Source organism: Pantherophis guttatus, chromosome 5 (assembly GCF_059756535.1).
Source record: "Pantherophis guttatus breed Tessera chromosome 5, ASM5975653v1, whole genome shotgun sequence".
Lineage (NCBI taxonomy): Eukaryota > Metazoa > Chordata > Lepidosauria > Squamata > Colubridae > Pantherophis > Pantherophis guttatus.
The window spans coordinates 131,566,790-131,579,763 of record NC_142067.1 but is presented as its reverse complement, the minus strand read 5'-3'; the positions used below and the strand labels follow the sequence as shown (position 1 = coordinate 131,579,763).

Sequence of the window (12,974 nt, the reverse complement as noted above, 5' to 3'; positions counted from 1 at the left end):
AAATTTGCTAAGGTGGAGATTCCCTGGACTCTCGGCTCCTCTCAGCCCCCTGATGTAGGTGAGGTCAAATAGAGACCCCCCCCCCAATCATTCCTGGAAGCCTGTCCAAGTTTCTACTAATTAAAATTAAAGTGGGATTATTATGGGAGTTTCTTTCTTGCACATCCTTAAGTCTCCAGAGTGTGCAGTCTTTTCTTGAAACCCCCCCCCCTTTTTTTTAGATTCAGCTGCATATGTTATCTAGATATATGGGAAGTCTTCGATTGCATAGATGGACTGTTTGTTAACAAAATTATAGATATTTAAAGTTGGATCTAAATTGCAAAATATGATAGCCAATATTTAGCAGCCTATAACAAGTCAAATAGGGACCAAAATTTTGATTCAAAATAATTTATCATAACGAGAGACACCAAACAGGAATGTTTCTTTTTCTCTTTGCTGTTTTTCTCTCATCTTGGGAGGAACCATAATTCATTCACAAAATTATGAAAAAAAGAGGCAATTAAAGTTTCCACTCATTAATTTTGTTATAAGGCAGTTCTAAATAAGCAGACACTTCTCAAATGTTGGGAAAACCGTGATCACAAATCAGAATGCCTTCTTTGGTAACCTGGAGGAAATAAGTCTTTCTACTCAGACACAATCAAATGCAAGCCAATTCTTACAGAATACTACAGAATTAGGTTTTTTTTTTCTGCTTCAAGAAGGAAGATCTGAAGCACAAAACATGTCCCTTCCCTTTCTCTCCTGGGGGAAAATGCTTAAGGGAACCCCATTGTGAAGCTTTAGCTTCCCTAGGGGCGGCTGGGAGGGCCATCTTTTTCTGGGGTATCCTTGGCCACCAAGGAGGTTGCAATTTCTTCTCCCCTCCCAGTTTGCAGAAGCATTTGCTTTCCTGTTTTTATGCAAGAATAGAAGAGAAGGACTATGACCTGGTTCCTACTCTTTTGTCTTGAGGTATACAAGTGTACAGAAATGCTATAGGTGTCCTCTTGTCTTTTCTCTGAAGGCCACGAGGTGAGGACTCAGTGATTGTGTGTCCTGGAGCCCTGTGTGTCATGGTGACACTGATTGGCAAAGTCTACAATGAAGCTTACCCTGAGGTAAGTCGACAGGTGACTGATGCCCCCAAGGGAGACTCAACTTTACACAGATGAGATTATGTAGCATAGCCTAGCATACTCATTATTCCTTTCAAAATAAATAGTATTATGCAAAAGAGAAAATTAATGAAAGAAAATCAAAGCAAAAAAGAAAGGAAATCTATTCTACACCCATCCTATTTACAGTGCCCTCTTTCATCTGTATTCATACTCACTTGATACTTATTTAGTTAAATAAATAAATAAACCTACGCAACTGCAAAAAAATTAATGAGTCAAATATTAGCATCCTCATCTGCAATCTAAGTTATATGCCAAGTATAACAAGGCACTCCCAAGTATGGAGTCTGCTGGTGAGAGGAGAATCGCCACGTAAGAGCAGGCATGGGGTGGATGGACCAACTGACATGTTTGCCCTCAGACTTCATTCTGACGCAAAGTTGTGGGCTTATTTGTTGATTTGTAATTGCATCTCCTGTGCCCCTGTCAGACTCTGGAAGGGATGTGTAGGGAAATCAATCCATAACAGCTGGGGAAACGGAGACTACTTTCCTGTCACCATTAATTTTTTTCACTAAAACCCTTTTTTCCTGGAACGAGCATCTCTGAAAACAGCACATTTTATTCAAAACAAGGCAATCTCATTATTGGCAGGACTGCTGTCATAATGCGAACAATCAATTCCTTGTACTCCATTATGGCTCTATTGAATTTGTGAGGGCAATGCGGATTTACTGAGCCAAGATCTTCACGATGTCATTCTTCCCCTTAACCTTGCTTTTTTGCTGAAGCAAAATTATTATTATTAGGAAAAGCAATATTTAAGGTACAAAAAGCATTACAGTCTTCTTAGAAAATCTAGATGACACTTTCTCAATTGCTGGTGAATTAGAGGCCCCAATTCATGAAAATCATTTGCAACCCTGACGGAAGAGAACTGGAAATGGCTCTGAATCAGTGGTGGGTTTCTACTGGTTCGGGAAAACCGGTAGCAGTAATTTGGCCTGGGTCACCGAACTGGTAGCGACCACTGACTGGCCATGCCCCTGAACCCGTTGCCTGGTCGCCACTCATTCTCCCCGCCTGCCCGGTTGCTGCCCTGTCGCTCACCCCACTCTCCTGCCCTGCCCCAGCCTCCTGGGCGGCTTGCCTGCCTAAACTGCTTTCCCACGTGGTGCCTGCCTGTCCTGCGCCCTAACTGAGCTGCCTCCTCCTACCTACAGGTAAGTTGGGCTAGCCCCCTCCTCCCCAGAGCTTGCTGCACACACACCCCTCCAGTGTCCCCACTGAGCTTGTGTGGCTGGCTAAGCCACCACGGCCCGGTGCGGCTCCATTCCAAGGCCGCATTGCCTGCAGCCTAGTTTGCCGCGGGCCCACTGTCTTACCTTCCTCCCACAGCTGGTGGCAGAGAGGAAGGCATGCCAGTGTCCACAAGGAATGTTGTTAAGGAGGACCCTCCTTGGCCCCAGCCGTGCGTTTTCAAGCCTGAGCTATTGCCATAGCTTTTCACTCCAAGCAGCCAGGCTTGAAAGCGCACGGCTGGGGCCGAGGAGAGGTCCTCCTTAACCACCTCCAAAACTGCTCCAAGCCTGGGTTCCTCGTGGGTGCTGAAAGTACCGGCCTTCAACCCGGATGTTTCTCTGTGTCTGGCTTTCCGGATGGGTCCCCAAAGCGCTGTGCTCCGAAAGACGCTCCCCCAGCAAGAGCGCGGTGGAGAGAAGCAGCAGCTGCCGATCCCGTGGAGCGTTGTTCTCCGGCGACCGGCTTTATCTCCCCCGCTCTCTTGCTGGGGCAGCGTCTTTCTCAGCACGGTACTTTGGGTCCTGTAAGCGTAAGTCCCATCCGGAAAGCCAGGCAGAGTGAAATGGGTTGAATCCTATTTCTCTCTGGCGCAGCGCTTTCCGGACTTACCAGGATCTAAAGCGCAGCGCTGTGAAAAACTCTCTCCCTCTCCCAGCAAGAAAGCGAGGGAGAGAGAACAGATCACCAGAGAACACGTGGAGGGCTCCGTCCTGTGCTCTCCTGGTCAGCGGCTGCTGCTTCTCTCCCCCCCCCCACCCCCGCTGTTCTTTCCTGGGAGAGAGAGTTTCGCTGCCCTTTGGGAATTGGACTCCCCTAAGTTCCATCCGGAAAGGCTGCCATTTCCCAGGGCTCCAAAGGCTTCCCCCCGCCCACCGCTGCCTGGAGCATTTTGCCCCCCACCGCCCTCCCACCTGCCGCCGCCTGGAGCTCAGCACAGCAGCCCCAGGAGGGCAGGCAGATGTCCCAGGGCTCTCCCCCGAAGGCCGCCTGCCACCAGCCTTACCTTCACGGGCAGCCACGCGCTGGCTCTGCTGGGATCTGAAGGGATCCCGTATTCAAGCCAGCAAGATCTAGAAGGTAAATCTGACGCTGGTGGCGGGGGAGGGAGACCCGCTGTGCCTGGCCAAAGAGCTGCGTTTTGGGCCTGGCGCATTCGGCTTTTGCCCTCTTGCCTTCCCCTCCGCCTCGGGTCCCACTGCCCACAGCCAGCCCATGACTGGGGATGCACTGCTTCCGGGCCGGGCCGGCCAGCGGGTGAAAGAAAGAAAGAGAGAGAGAGAGAGAGAGAGAGAGAGAGAGAGAAGAAAAAAAGAAAGGAAGGGAGAGAGAGAGAGAGACAAAAAAGAAAGAGAAGAAAGAGAAAGAGAGAGAGACGAAAGAAAGAAAGAAAGAGACAAAGAAAGAGAAAGAGAAAGAAAGAGGAAGGGAGAGAGAGAGAGACAAAAAAGAAAGAGAAAGAGAGAAAGAAAGAAAGAAAGAAAGAGACAAAGAAAGGAAGAGAAAGAAAAAGAAAGAAAGAGGAAGGGAGAGAGAGAAAAGAAAGAGAGAGAGAAAGAAAGAAAGAAAAAGGAAAGGAAGGGAGAGAGAAAGAAATAAAAAAGAAAGAAAGAAAGAGGAAGGGAGAGACAAAAAAGAAAGACAAAGAAAGAGAGAAAGAAAGAAAGAGAGAAGAAAGAGAAAAAGACAAAAACGAGAGAAAGAGAAAGAAAGAAAGAAAAAGGAAGGAAGGAGGAAGAGGGAGAGACAAGAAAGAAAGAAAAAGAAAGAAAGAATGAGAAAGAGAAAGAAAGAGAAAGAAGAAAAAGGAAGAAAGAGGGAGGGAGAGAGAGAAAGAGACAAAGAAAGAAAGGAAGAGAAAGGAAGGAAGAGAGAGAGAGAAGAGGAAGGAAGCACCACAAACCCTGGCACTAGACGTGGCTTTAGAAGACGCTTTGAAGCAGCACAGCAATCTAGGGCTGGAAGGGATCTCAGAGGTCATCTAGTCCAACCCTCTGCTGTAGCAGGAAACCTTACATCATCTGGATTATTTTGGTGCCTTTAACAGAGAGGAAAATTGCCAGAAAGGAAAAGGAGTTTACTAGGACAAGGCTGCCATGCAGAGGAAGACAGAGATAGTCCTTGATTTATGACCACAATTGAGCCCAAAATTGTTGGGAGCAACAAAAACATTGTTAAGTGAGTTTCACCACATTTTATTCAATCCATGACCTCTCCTGGCTCTAACAGTCATGTGCAAGCTAGGGAAGAACATCTGAAGGCGTGTGTAATTCTAATGTACAGAAGTTATCGTTAAATGTGTGGCAGAAAGTGGACTCTGGGTATGTTTTTCCAAATGTGGTAAGTGAGGTTGAATGTGTATAGTTTTAGAAGAGCTGTGTGTGTGTGTGTGTACATACACATACAGTATATATAGTAGATATTGTATCTTTTTGTATGCTTATACACACTCTATACTATGTAATATGTATGTACACATATGGCATATATACGTAGGATTAAATAGTATATTTTGGATGTTCAGTAGTAATAAATAAATAGACAGGGAAATTGTATCTCATTGAGGCCTTTGAGGCTAGGAGAAGCCAGGCACCCTAACCCTAACCCTTGACGTGAGTGATGTCAAGTTGGCCACGTTTACGCAGTCACATGACCAACCAGCCACACCCACTGAGTCATATGATTACCCAGTACGCCCACCCAGTCACATGGCCACCAAGCCACGCCCACCAAGCAAGCCACACCCACAGAATTGGTAGTAAAAAAATGTGAAACCCACCACTGCTCTGAATGGGTTTGTCTTTTGGTAACTTTCGCTCATTCACTCAGTCAGATCTGAGCTGGCTTGGTTGTGGCCCGTAACAGATGACTGACCGAGAAACCAGCATGGCGGACATTTAGATATCTTTCCCATTTCTTTGGTTCTCAAGCAGCATCGTGACTAAAACATGAACGGACTTGCGCTGATGATCTTTGGCTGAGCATATATAAAAATGTGTCCGACCATCATCTCGGCTTGGGTTATAGGAGAGCTTTATAGTATGTGTGCAGGACATGCCGTAATGTCACTGGTTTATTTTTCAGATTTATAACTTTAACAAATAGATTTATCAAAACTACCCCATTTATTATAGGTCTACACTTGACACAATTTTTATTTATGTACTAAATAAATTCAAGTTGATCCTCCCCCCCCCCCCCCCGGTTAAATTAGTATGAAGAAGATGGCCATAACGATCACCTCTTTTTCTTTAAAACATGTATTCAGTTAGTTTCTGCATATTCTCTACTTTCCCAAGTTTTAAACTAGCAATTCTTTCTAATCGGCCTAAGTGACCAGTGTTCCGCTTAGCCATCAGAATCCCTGCCTTTCTACCGTGGAAAGCATGCCCTGGGTCAGGGGTGAGGAACGATCATGGCTCCTTTATGACTTGTGAACTTTAACTCCAGAGAATTCCTGAGCCAGCCATGCTGAGAGTTGAAGTCCACAAGTCAAAAAGGGGCCATGATTGTTCCTCACCCCTGATCTAGATCCTGTTATGAAGCTGGATCAGTTTTAGTTCATCTAAACAACCCAGATTGAGTCAAGGATATCAGAAGAATAGAGACATAATCAATCACCTTATACCACCCCCTCCAAGAAATGTAGCAATAGGATCCAGATTTATCATATTTAGGAACCTTAATAAAATTTGGCTTATATATTTACTTTCAGTTTTTATCCTGCCTTTTTTCATACACAACTTGGGGGTGAAGATACCCAATACTCCTTCCTCCTCCTGTTTTCCCTACAACAACTCTGTGAGGTAGGCTGACAAAAAGTGAGCAGCCCATTTGCCCGACTGATTTTTCATGCCTAAAGTGGAGAAGAACTCACAGTCTTCCAGCCAGCAACTTAATTGTTAATTAATTAATCAATCTTAATTTTCAACCTATCTAGCATCATTTTGGAGACAGCATACTACAATGAACATAAACATCTCTGAACATAATCTGCTCTTGTGTTTGACTTATCTGATGACATTTGTTACCTTAGCCTTTTTCCAATAGCCATTTCATTTAAAATTTGAATTTATTTCCTGTCTCTTGTACTTTACAAACATTTATATCATATACAAAAGTGAATTCTGATGCCCTATTTCTAATTTCTGATTGTGAACACGTGTGCTAATATCAACCAAAAATTAAATATTCAGCAGCCCAGCTTGCAACTCTAAAATTCTCCAGTAAAATTAGTGTGCAATGGAGATAACACATGAAGAGGCAACTAATTGCAATGATACCTAATATGGAGCAATGAATGAGCATTTGGCAATTTTATATCATTTGTAAACTTATTTATTAACTAGGTGTTGTAGCAGGCCAACCCTGGGTTCCTACATCATTTCTTAAATTTTTGTTTAGAAAGCCGGACTCTGATTTCTGCAATGATCCAGGACTACTCTGTGTCCATTATGGCTGCTGGTTACTGGTTGCCCTCGTGTTGCCAGCAGTCCACTGATGCCTGTCCTTCTTGCCCTGCCTTGGCTTGTTTCAGCTATCCCTGGAAATCCAATTCGCCGTGGCTGACCATATTCAATCCTTGATGGGCTTGGAGAAGAACCGCCAAGTGGCTTGTGCAGCTGGCCTGCTGGGTAGCCTCATCAGGTCCTGCCCAGAAGTTCTGCACAATGCAAGCAGCCCCCTCCACCCGCCTCTGATCCGGCTCTTCGAGAAGCTCGGCTCCCAGTCCATTCAGCCCGAGGTCTTAAGGTGACGTCTCAGTGTATCACAGCCCGTACCTGTTGGGCAGTCTGGGGCTTCAGGACTTAGTGACTTAGGTTTCCAAATGTCTCCCCAGCAACTGTGACTGGCATTATCAGAACTGACCATTTATATATTTGTATCCTGTCTTTATTATTTTTACAAGTAACTCAAGGTAGCAAACATATCCAACACATCTCATACAGTAGTTGCGGTTTCTTATTTTCTTTTTCTTCACTGTGAAGAAACAGTATTAGTAACATGCCGCAGAGATGCAGCCGATAAGACTCTGAAACTCCGCTAAAATTCGTGGCAGCATCTTTCAAGACTCCTGTCCTCAAGAACCACTGGCCAATGCCTCTGGCAGCCTCGGGTTTGGGGAACACGTGGTGAAGATTTTGACGCAATTCTAGGACCTTCATCCCCCATCTCCCCCCCCCGCCATGCACCTCCTGCATAGATGCCTCATCCAGGTGTTCCTTTTCTTTTGCCGTGGGACATTTGTCCTTTGCTTGATCTCTTTCAGACAATTCCTGTACCTACGGATGATGCCCCTTCCCATCGCTCCCCCACCCCACGTAAGCCTCCCCCCTGAGGCATCCCTCAGTGACAGAGAGGAATTGGACCGAGTCCAGAGGAAGGCAGCCCAGAAAATGGTGGATCTGCAACCCAAACCCTGTGAGAAACAGCTAAAAGGTCTGTTTAGTCTACAAAAAGATGACCGAGGAGGCATGTGGGAGTAATTTTCAAATATATGAAGAATTCTCAGAGGGAAGAGGGGATGGACTTATTCTCTATTGCCTGAGAGGAAAAAGTCAATACAGGCAGACCTCGCTTAACATCCATCCGTTCAGCACCAATTTGAAATGATGAGGATGCTGAAGGAAGCATTCAACTCACAACTATGGAATGCCTTGCTGGCCTTTTTCTTGTTACTTCTCTTCTTTATACCGTGTCTCTCAAAGTCCCCAGTTCAGAACCTGCCGTAGTGCCACTGTTACGTTATGTTCCTTGTATTAGGTTCCTTGTATTAGGTATGTTTCTTGTATTAGGTTCTGGAACAGCTGCATGGAAGGACAGCCCAAAGGAAACTCTGCCGGGCTCTGACCCCTCTGCGGGTTCTGCAATGGCTCTGCAAACGGCCATGAGTCTCATTTCCTTGACAACCCCACGCAGCCTGCATCTGCACAGCGCCTGCCTGGCCCCTTCCTTTGTGGAGTTTGACATGTCCCTCGAAGGATATGGGTAATATATGATTGTCTTCTGCTTCCCCTGGTAACGTTCCTCATCTCAGCCTACAGGTCCTTTGCCTTTGATTCCATAGAGTCAAGTTCAGTTTGTGGATAGTTCAAAAATGGGTTGATCGATCGATCGATCAATCAGTCATGTTATTTAGATGCCTGATGCTTTGTCATCTGAAGGAATATCACCCATTTATGGGGCAAATTAGATAATAGATGTAGTTCAGAGCAACTTTATGGACAGAAGTTTCTCATTTCCCCTTTTCATTATTGCTCATAGTTCTGTAACATGTAATGAGAAATATGCCAAGAAATAGCCCTGTTGTTAAGTCATTAAGAGGATCCTTACATACTTAGTGCTGCTTACATACATGAACATTCATTCATGTCCTTCTTAATGTGTTTTGAGCCAACACCGTTTAGTCAGGCCAGAAATGCACAATTGTATTTTTGAGTGTGGTCTGGGAAGGCCCCCTTCCCGAAAGGGCACAATTAAGATGAAGGATTGAGTAGGGATAGGATAAAATGTTATTTGACCTTATTTAAATTTTTGAACACTTAAATTTAAATACAGTTAATATTATTTCCCCCCCCCCACATACTTAAGGGGAGAACTACATATTTTGCTGGCAACATTTGGCGCACGTGTGGGGCCCATTAAGGTGGGTGGCGAGGTATATTTAACCTCAGGGATGAAATGATACCAAATGGATGTCAAATTATGTAGCCCTTTGAATTTTATTTAAAGGATGGAAACAATATTTTTTGTAGTTCTTAGGGTTACAGTATTGAATAACTACCGTGTTTCCCCGAAAATAAGACAGGGTCTTATTTTCTTTTGACCCCCAAATAAGGACTTGGCCTTATTATCGGGGAGGGGTCTTATTATTTTGGGGGTGCAGGAGGCGGTAAGCGTGGGGCTGGATGTCCTGTTGCTGCCATCGCCTCCCCTCCCCATTCTTCGCGTTGGCCGCTGCCCTGACATCTCCCGCCGCCGCTGCTTCCTCGTGGAGCAGGACTCTGCAAGGCTTGTGCCGTTGCATGCACGAACTGCACCACCGCCACGAGCTTCATCATACTGGCACAGCTGGTGTCCTGCCGCTCGCAGCTGTGCCAGTATGTCGAACCTTGCGGCTGTGCTGCAGTTCCTGCATGCAACGGCACAAGCCTTGCAGAGTCCTGCTCCACGAGGCGGTGGCAGCGGTGCGACGAGTCTCACAAAGACTTGTTTCTGGCAGGTGGGGCGGGGGAGAAGTGAGACGCATGGAGTGAGATGTGGCTCCCCTTGCTGCCTCTTCTCCCACCCCCTGCTGGGCATGACAGAGCTCCTGCCCCACACTTAGCCACCAGCCCCCCCTTTAGGGTGCAATTTGGGGGTGGCAGGTGGGGCGGGCGAGAAGTGTCTCACTTCTCGTCTGCCCCACCTGCTACCCCTCTCAATAAAAAGACAGTGGGGAAGGGAAGCAGCCAGGCTGCTGTTGCCATTGGGGAGGGAGGTGTTGGGCCACGAGACATGCATCTTACCTTTCCAGCACCATCACGTTCCTCGCCTTTTTGTCCAGGGAGACATGTTGTAGAAAACTTTCTCGCGAGTTCAAGGAGTTTGGCTGAACTCACAAGAAAGTTTTTTCTACAACGTGTCTCCCTGGACAGAAAGGCAAGGAATGTGATGGTGCTGGAAAGGAAAGACGCGCGTCTCGCGGCCCAACACGTCCCATCCCACCAGCCTGGCTGCTTCCCTTCCCCACCATCTCTTTATTGAGAGGGGTGGCAGGTGGGGTGGGCGAGGAGCAGGCCGCGCATCTTACTTTTCCAGTCCCATCGCGTTCCTTGCCTTTTTGTCCAGGGAGACATGTTGTAGAAAACTTTCTCGCGAGTTCAAGGAGTTTGGCTGAACTCACAAGAAAGTTTTTTCTACAACGTGTCTCCCTGGACAGAAAGGCAAGGAATGTGATGGTGCTGGAAAGGAAAGACGCGCGTCTCGCGGCCCAACACGTCCCATCCCACCAGCCTGGCTGCTTCCCTTCCCCACCATCTCTTTATTGAGAGGGGTGGCAGGTGGGGTGGGCGAGGAGCAGGCCGCGCATCTTACTTTTCCAGTCCCATCGCGTTCCTTGCCTTTCTGTCCAGGGAGACATGTTGTAGAAAAAACTTTCTCGCGAGTTCAGCCAAACTCTTTGAACTCGCGAGAAAGTTTTCTACAACATGTCTCCCTGGACAGAAAGGCAAGGAACGTGATGGTGCTGGAAAGGAAAGATGCGCATCTTGCGGCCCAACACGTCCCACCCCAATGGCAACAGCAGCCTGGCTGCTTCCCTTCCCCACCATCTCTTTATTGAGAGGGGTGGCAGGTGGGGCAGGCAAGAAGTGAGATGCTTCTCACCTGCCCCACCTGCCACCCCCAAATTGTACCCTAAAGAGGGCGGCTAGGGGCAGGTGGCTAAGCGCGGGCAGGAGCCCTGTCATGCCCGGCAGTGGGAGTGTGGCGTGTAGTTGGTGTGGGGGCTTATTTTGCGGGGGTGGCTTATATTATCACATGTCCTGAAAAGTCCGATTGGCTTTATTTTCAGGACATGTCTTATTTTCAGGGAAAGACGGTATTACTAAACAGCAAGGAAGTCAGTCTGTTTGTATCACTTCCTCGTGTGTTCTGATGCGATTATGCAACTTTTAATGCACACTTTGTTATAAAGGGGAACAGGGAGCATGGAATTGCAGAATTCAGAGAAGTACAAAATAAATCTTGTGTCAATCTTTGAATGGTCAGACTAGCTAAAGAAAATATTTTAGGTTTCTTACCTAATATGTTAGGCAACATATTGGTTAGTGCAGTTGCTTTTTATTTGGGGTGAATTCAGCTATTCCTCGGTGGTTGAAGAATGGGTGCGCTCCAGAAGCTTTGTCTTCTGCATGAGTGGAGGAGAAATGTCTCCGTGGAGTTGGTGGAGTTACCCAACCTAGAAGACCTTTTCTCAGGCAAAAGTGTGTGTGTGTGTGTGTGTGTGTGTGTGTGTGTGTGTGTGTGTGTGTGTGTCCAGCCTGGCTATGTCCAAAATACCCTGTGGGCAGTGGTGGGATTCAAATAATTTAACAACCTGTTCTCTGCCCTAATGACCAGTTGGCTAGGTGTGGCTGGGTGATCATGTGAATGGGTGGTCATGTGACTGGGTAGGTGTGGCCAACTCGACATCACTCACGTCGAGGGGCGCTTCACCTCACCCGCCTCTCGTGACTGTGGGGATGCTGCAATGGTCATAAGTGTGAAAAATGGTCATAAGTCACTTTTTTCAGAGCCATTGTAACTTTGAATGGTCACTAAATGAACTGTTGTAAGTCAAGGATTACCTGTACAAAAATACAAAAAGCTGCCCTAAATACCAATCATTAGATTAGAAATACCTGCAAGCTGGAGTTAGAAATTAGGCAGGGTGCTAGAGCACCTTGAGGAATTAAAATTGTTAAAATGCAATGATAACTATCAGCAGCCAACTCTTGCTCATAAAGTGAAACCCTTTAGCAGAGAGGTCATTTAACCTCTCCAGAAAGTGGGTGGGCATATTTGGGCTACAAAATGTCGAGCTAAAGAGACAAATTAACAAATTATATAGGGGACCCAGGTTCAAGCCTCCCAAGCTTGTCAGGATCACAATCAAATTAGTACATGCCACATATATCTAAATAAACTTCAAGCCTGGTGCCATGTTACTAAGCCTTATTATCATGAAAAAAAACTAAAATGAATTGGAGGATCCACACCCCTATTTCCTTTTTTTAAAAAAATCTTACCATCAGTGAGCAATCATGTGCCTTGGCCACTTCAAAGCGATGCAAAAGCACCAAACCAAGAAAGTCCAGTTGCCTCTTGAAAAAAAGCACTTTTGGGACAGCCATGACCTGGATGACTGAAGAATCCCCATAGACAAGAGACTGTGCTCAGTGAACTGACAAAGCACCCTTTCACACCCAGGAGAAGCAATCCTTAGATCCATTTGCACCACTTAAAGATACCAGGTCTCACTCACATCACAAGATATCCTAAGGAAATCATCCAGATTTAAGGAAAGATCACATTACTGTACTGCCCTCAGAAAGGCAGTAAAAAAACCAGTGCCAAGCTTGCATCCTGCCTCTTGGAAGTACACCCCAAAAGGACAGTGCCAGGAACCACTAAAGCAGTGAAGGAAGACCCCCTCCCCAGATAGAAAAAGAAACCATGAGGCAGGAAAAAATTCAAACACAATACAAATAATTAAATCACAACAGTTTAAATCCTTTTAAAATTAAAACATAAGCCTTGTCTGGTTCATTGCCAGAGCTCACATCCCAGGCAAGTGTAAACACTTGAGATAAGCTTAACTACAAAGAATGCAATTAGCACTAGAATGTAGCAAAAGAGCAAATACAGTAGCTGTTGCTTGTTAAACCAATTACCAGAAGAAATAAACACAGGAAGTAGCCAGATTTCTCACCCTGCTTCTTTTCAGGAACAGAGATTAACCTTTTTTCCTTCCAAACAAAGCTGAATAGGGAAAATTATCCCGTCAATAAATACAGGATTAAACATCACCAAGCACAGAATTAATCT

At 45.9% G+C, this 12,974-nt stretch overlaps 1 protein-coding gene across 1 annotated transcript in view; it reads left to right on the top strand.

The window, feature by feature from the left end:
- The window catches only part of WDFY4 (WDFY family member 4), a 135,141-nt gene that overhangs the window by 23,355 nt on the left and 98,812 nt on the right, over nt 1-12,974 (top strand). Inside the window, exons 13-16 of the mRNA XM_034415593.2 lie at nt 1,013-1,106; nt 6,943-7,157; nt 7,675-7,844; nt 8,201-8,393. Coding sequence (XP_034271484.2) covers nt 1,013-1,106; nt 6,943-7,157; nt 7,675-7,844; nt 8,201-8,393 — 672 coding nt within the window. The remainder of the gene's footprint in view (nt 1-1,012; nt 1,107-6,942; nt 7,158-7,674; nt 7,845-8,200; nt 8,394-12,974) is intronic.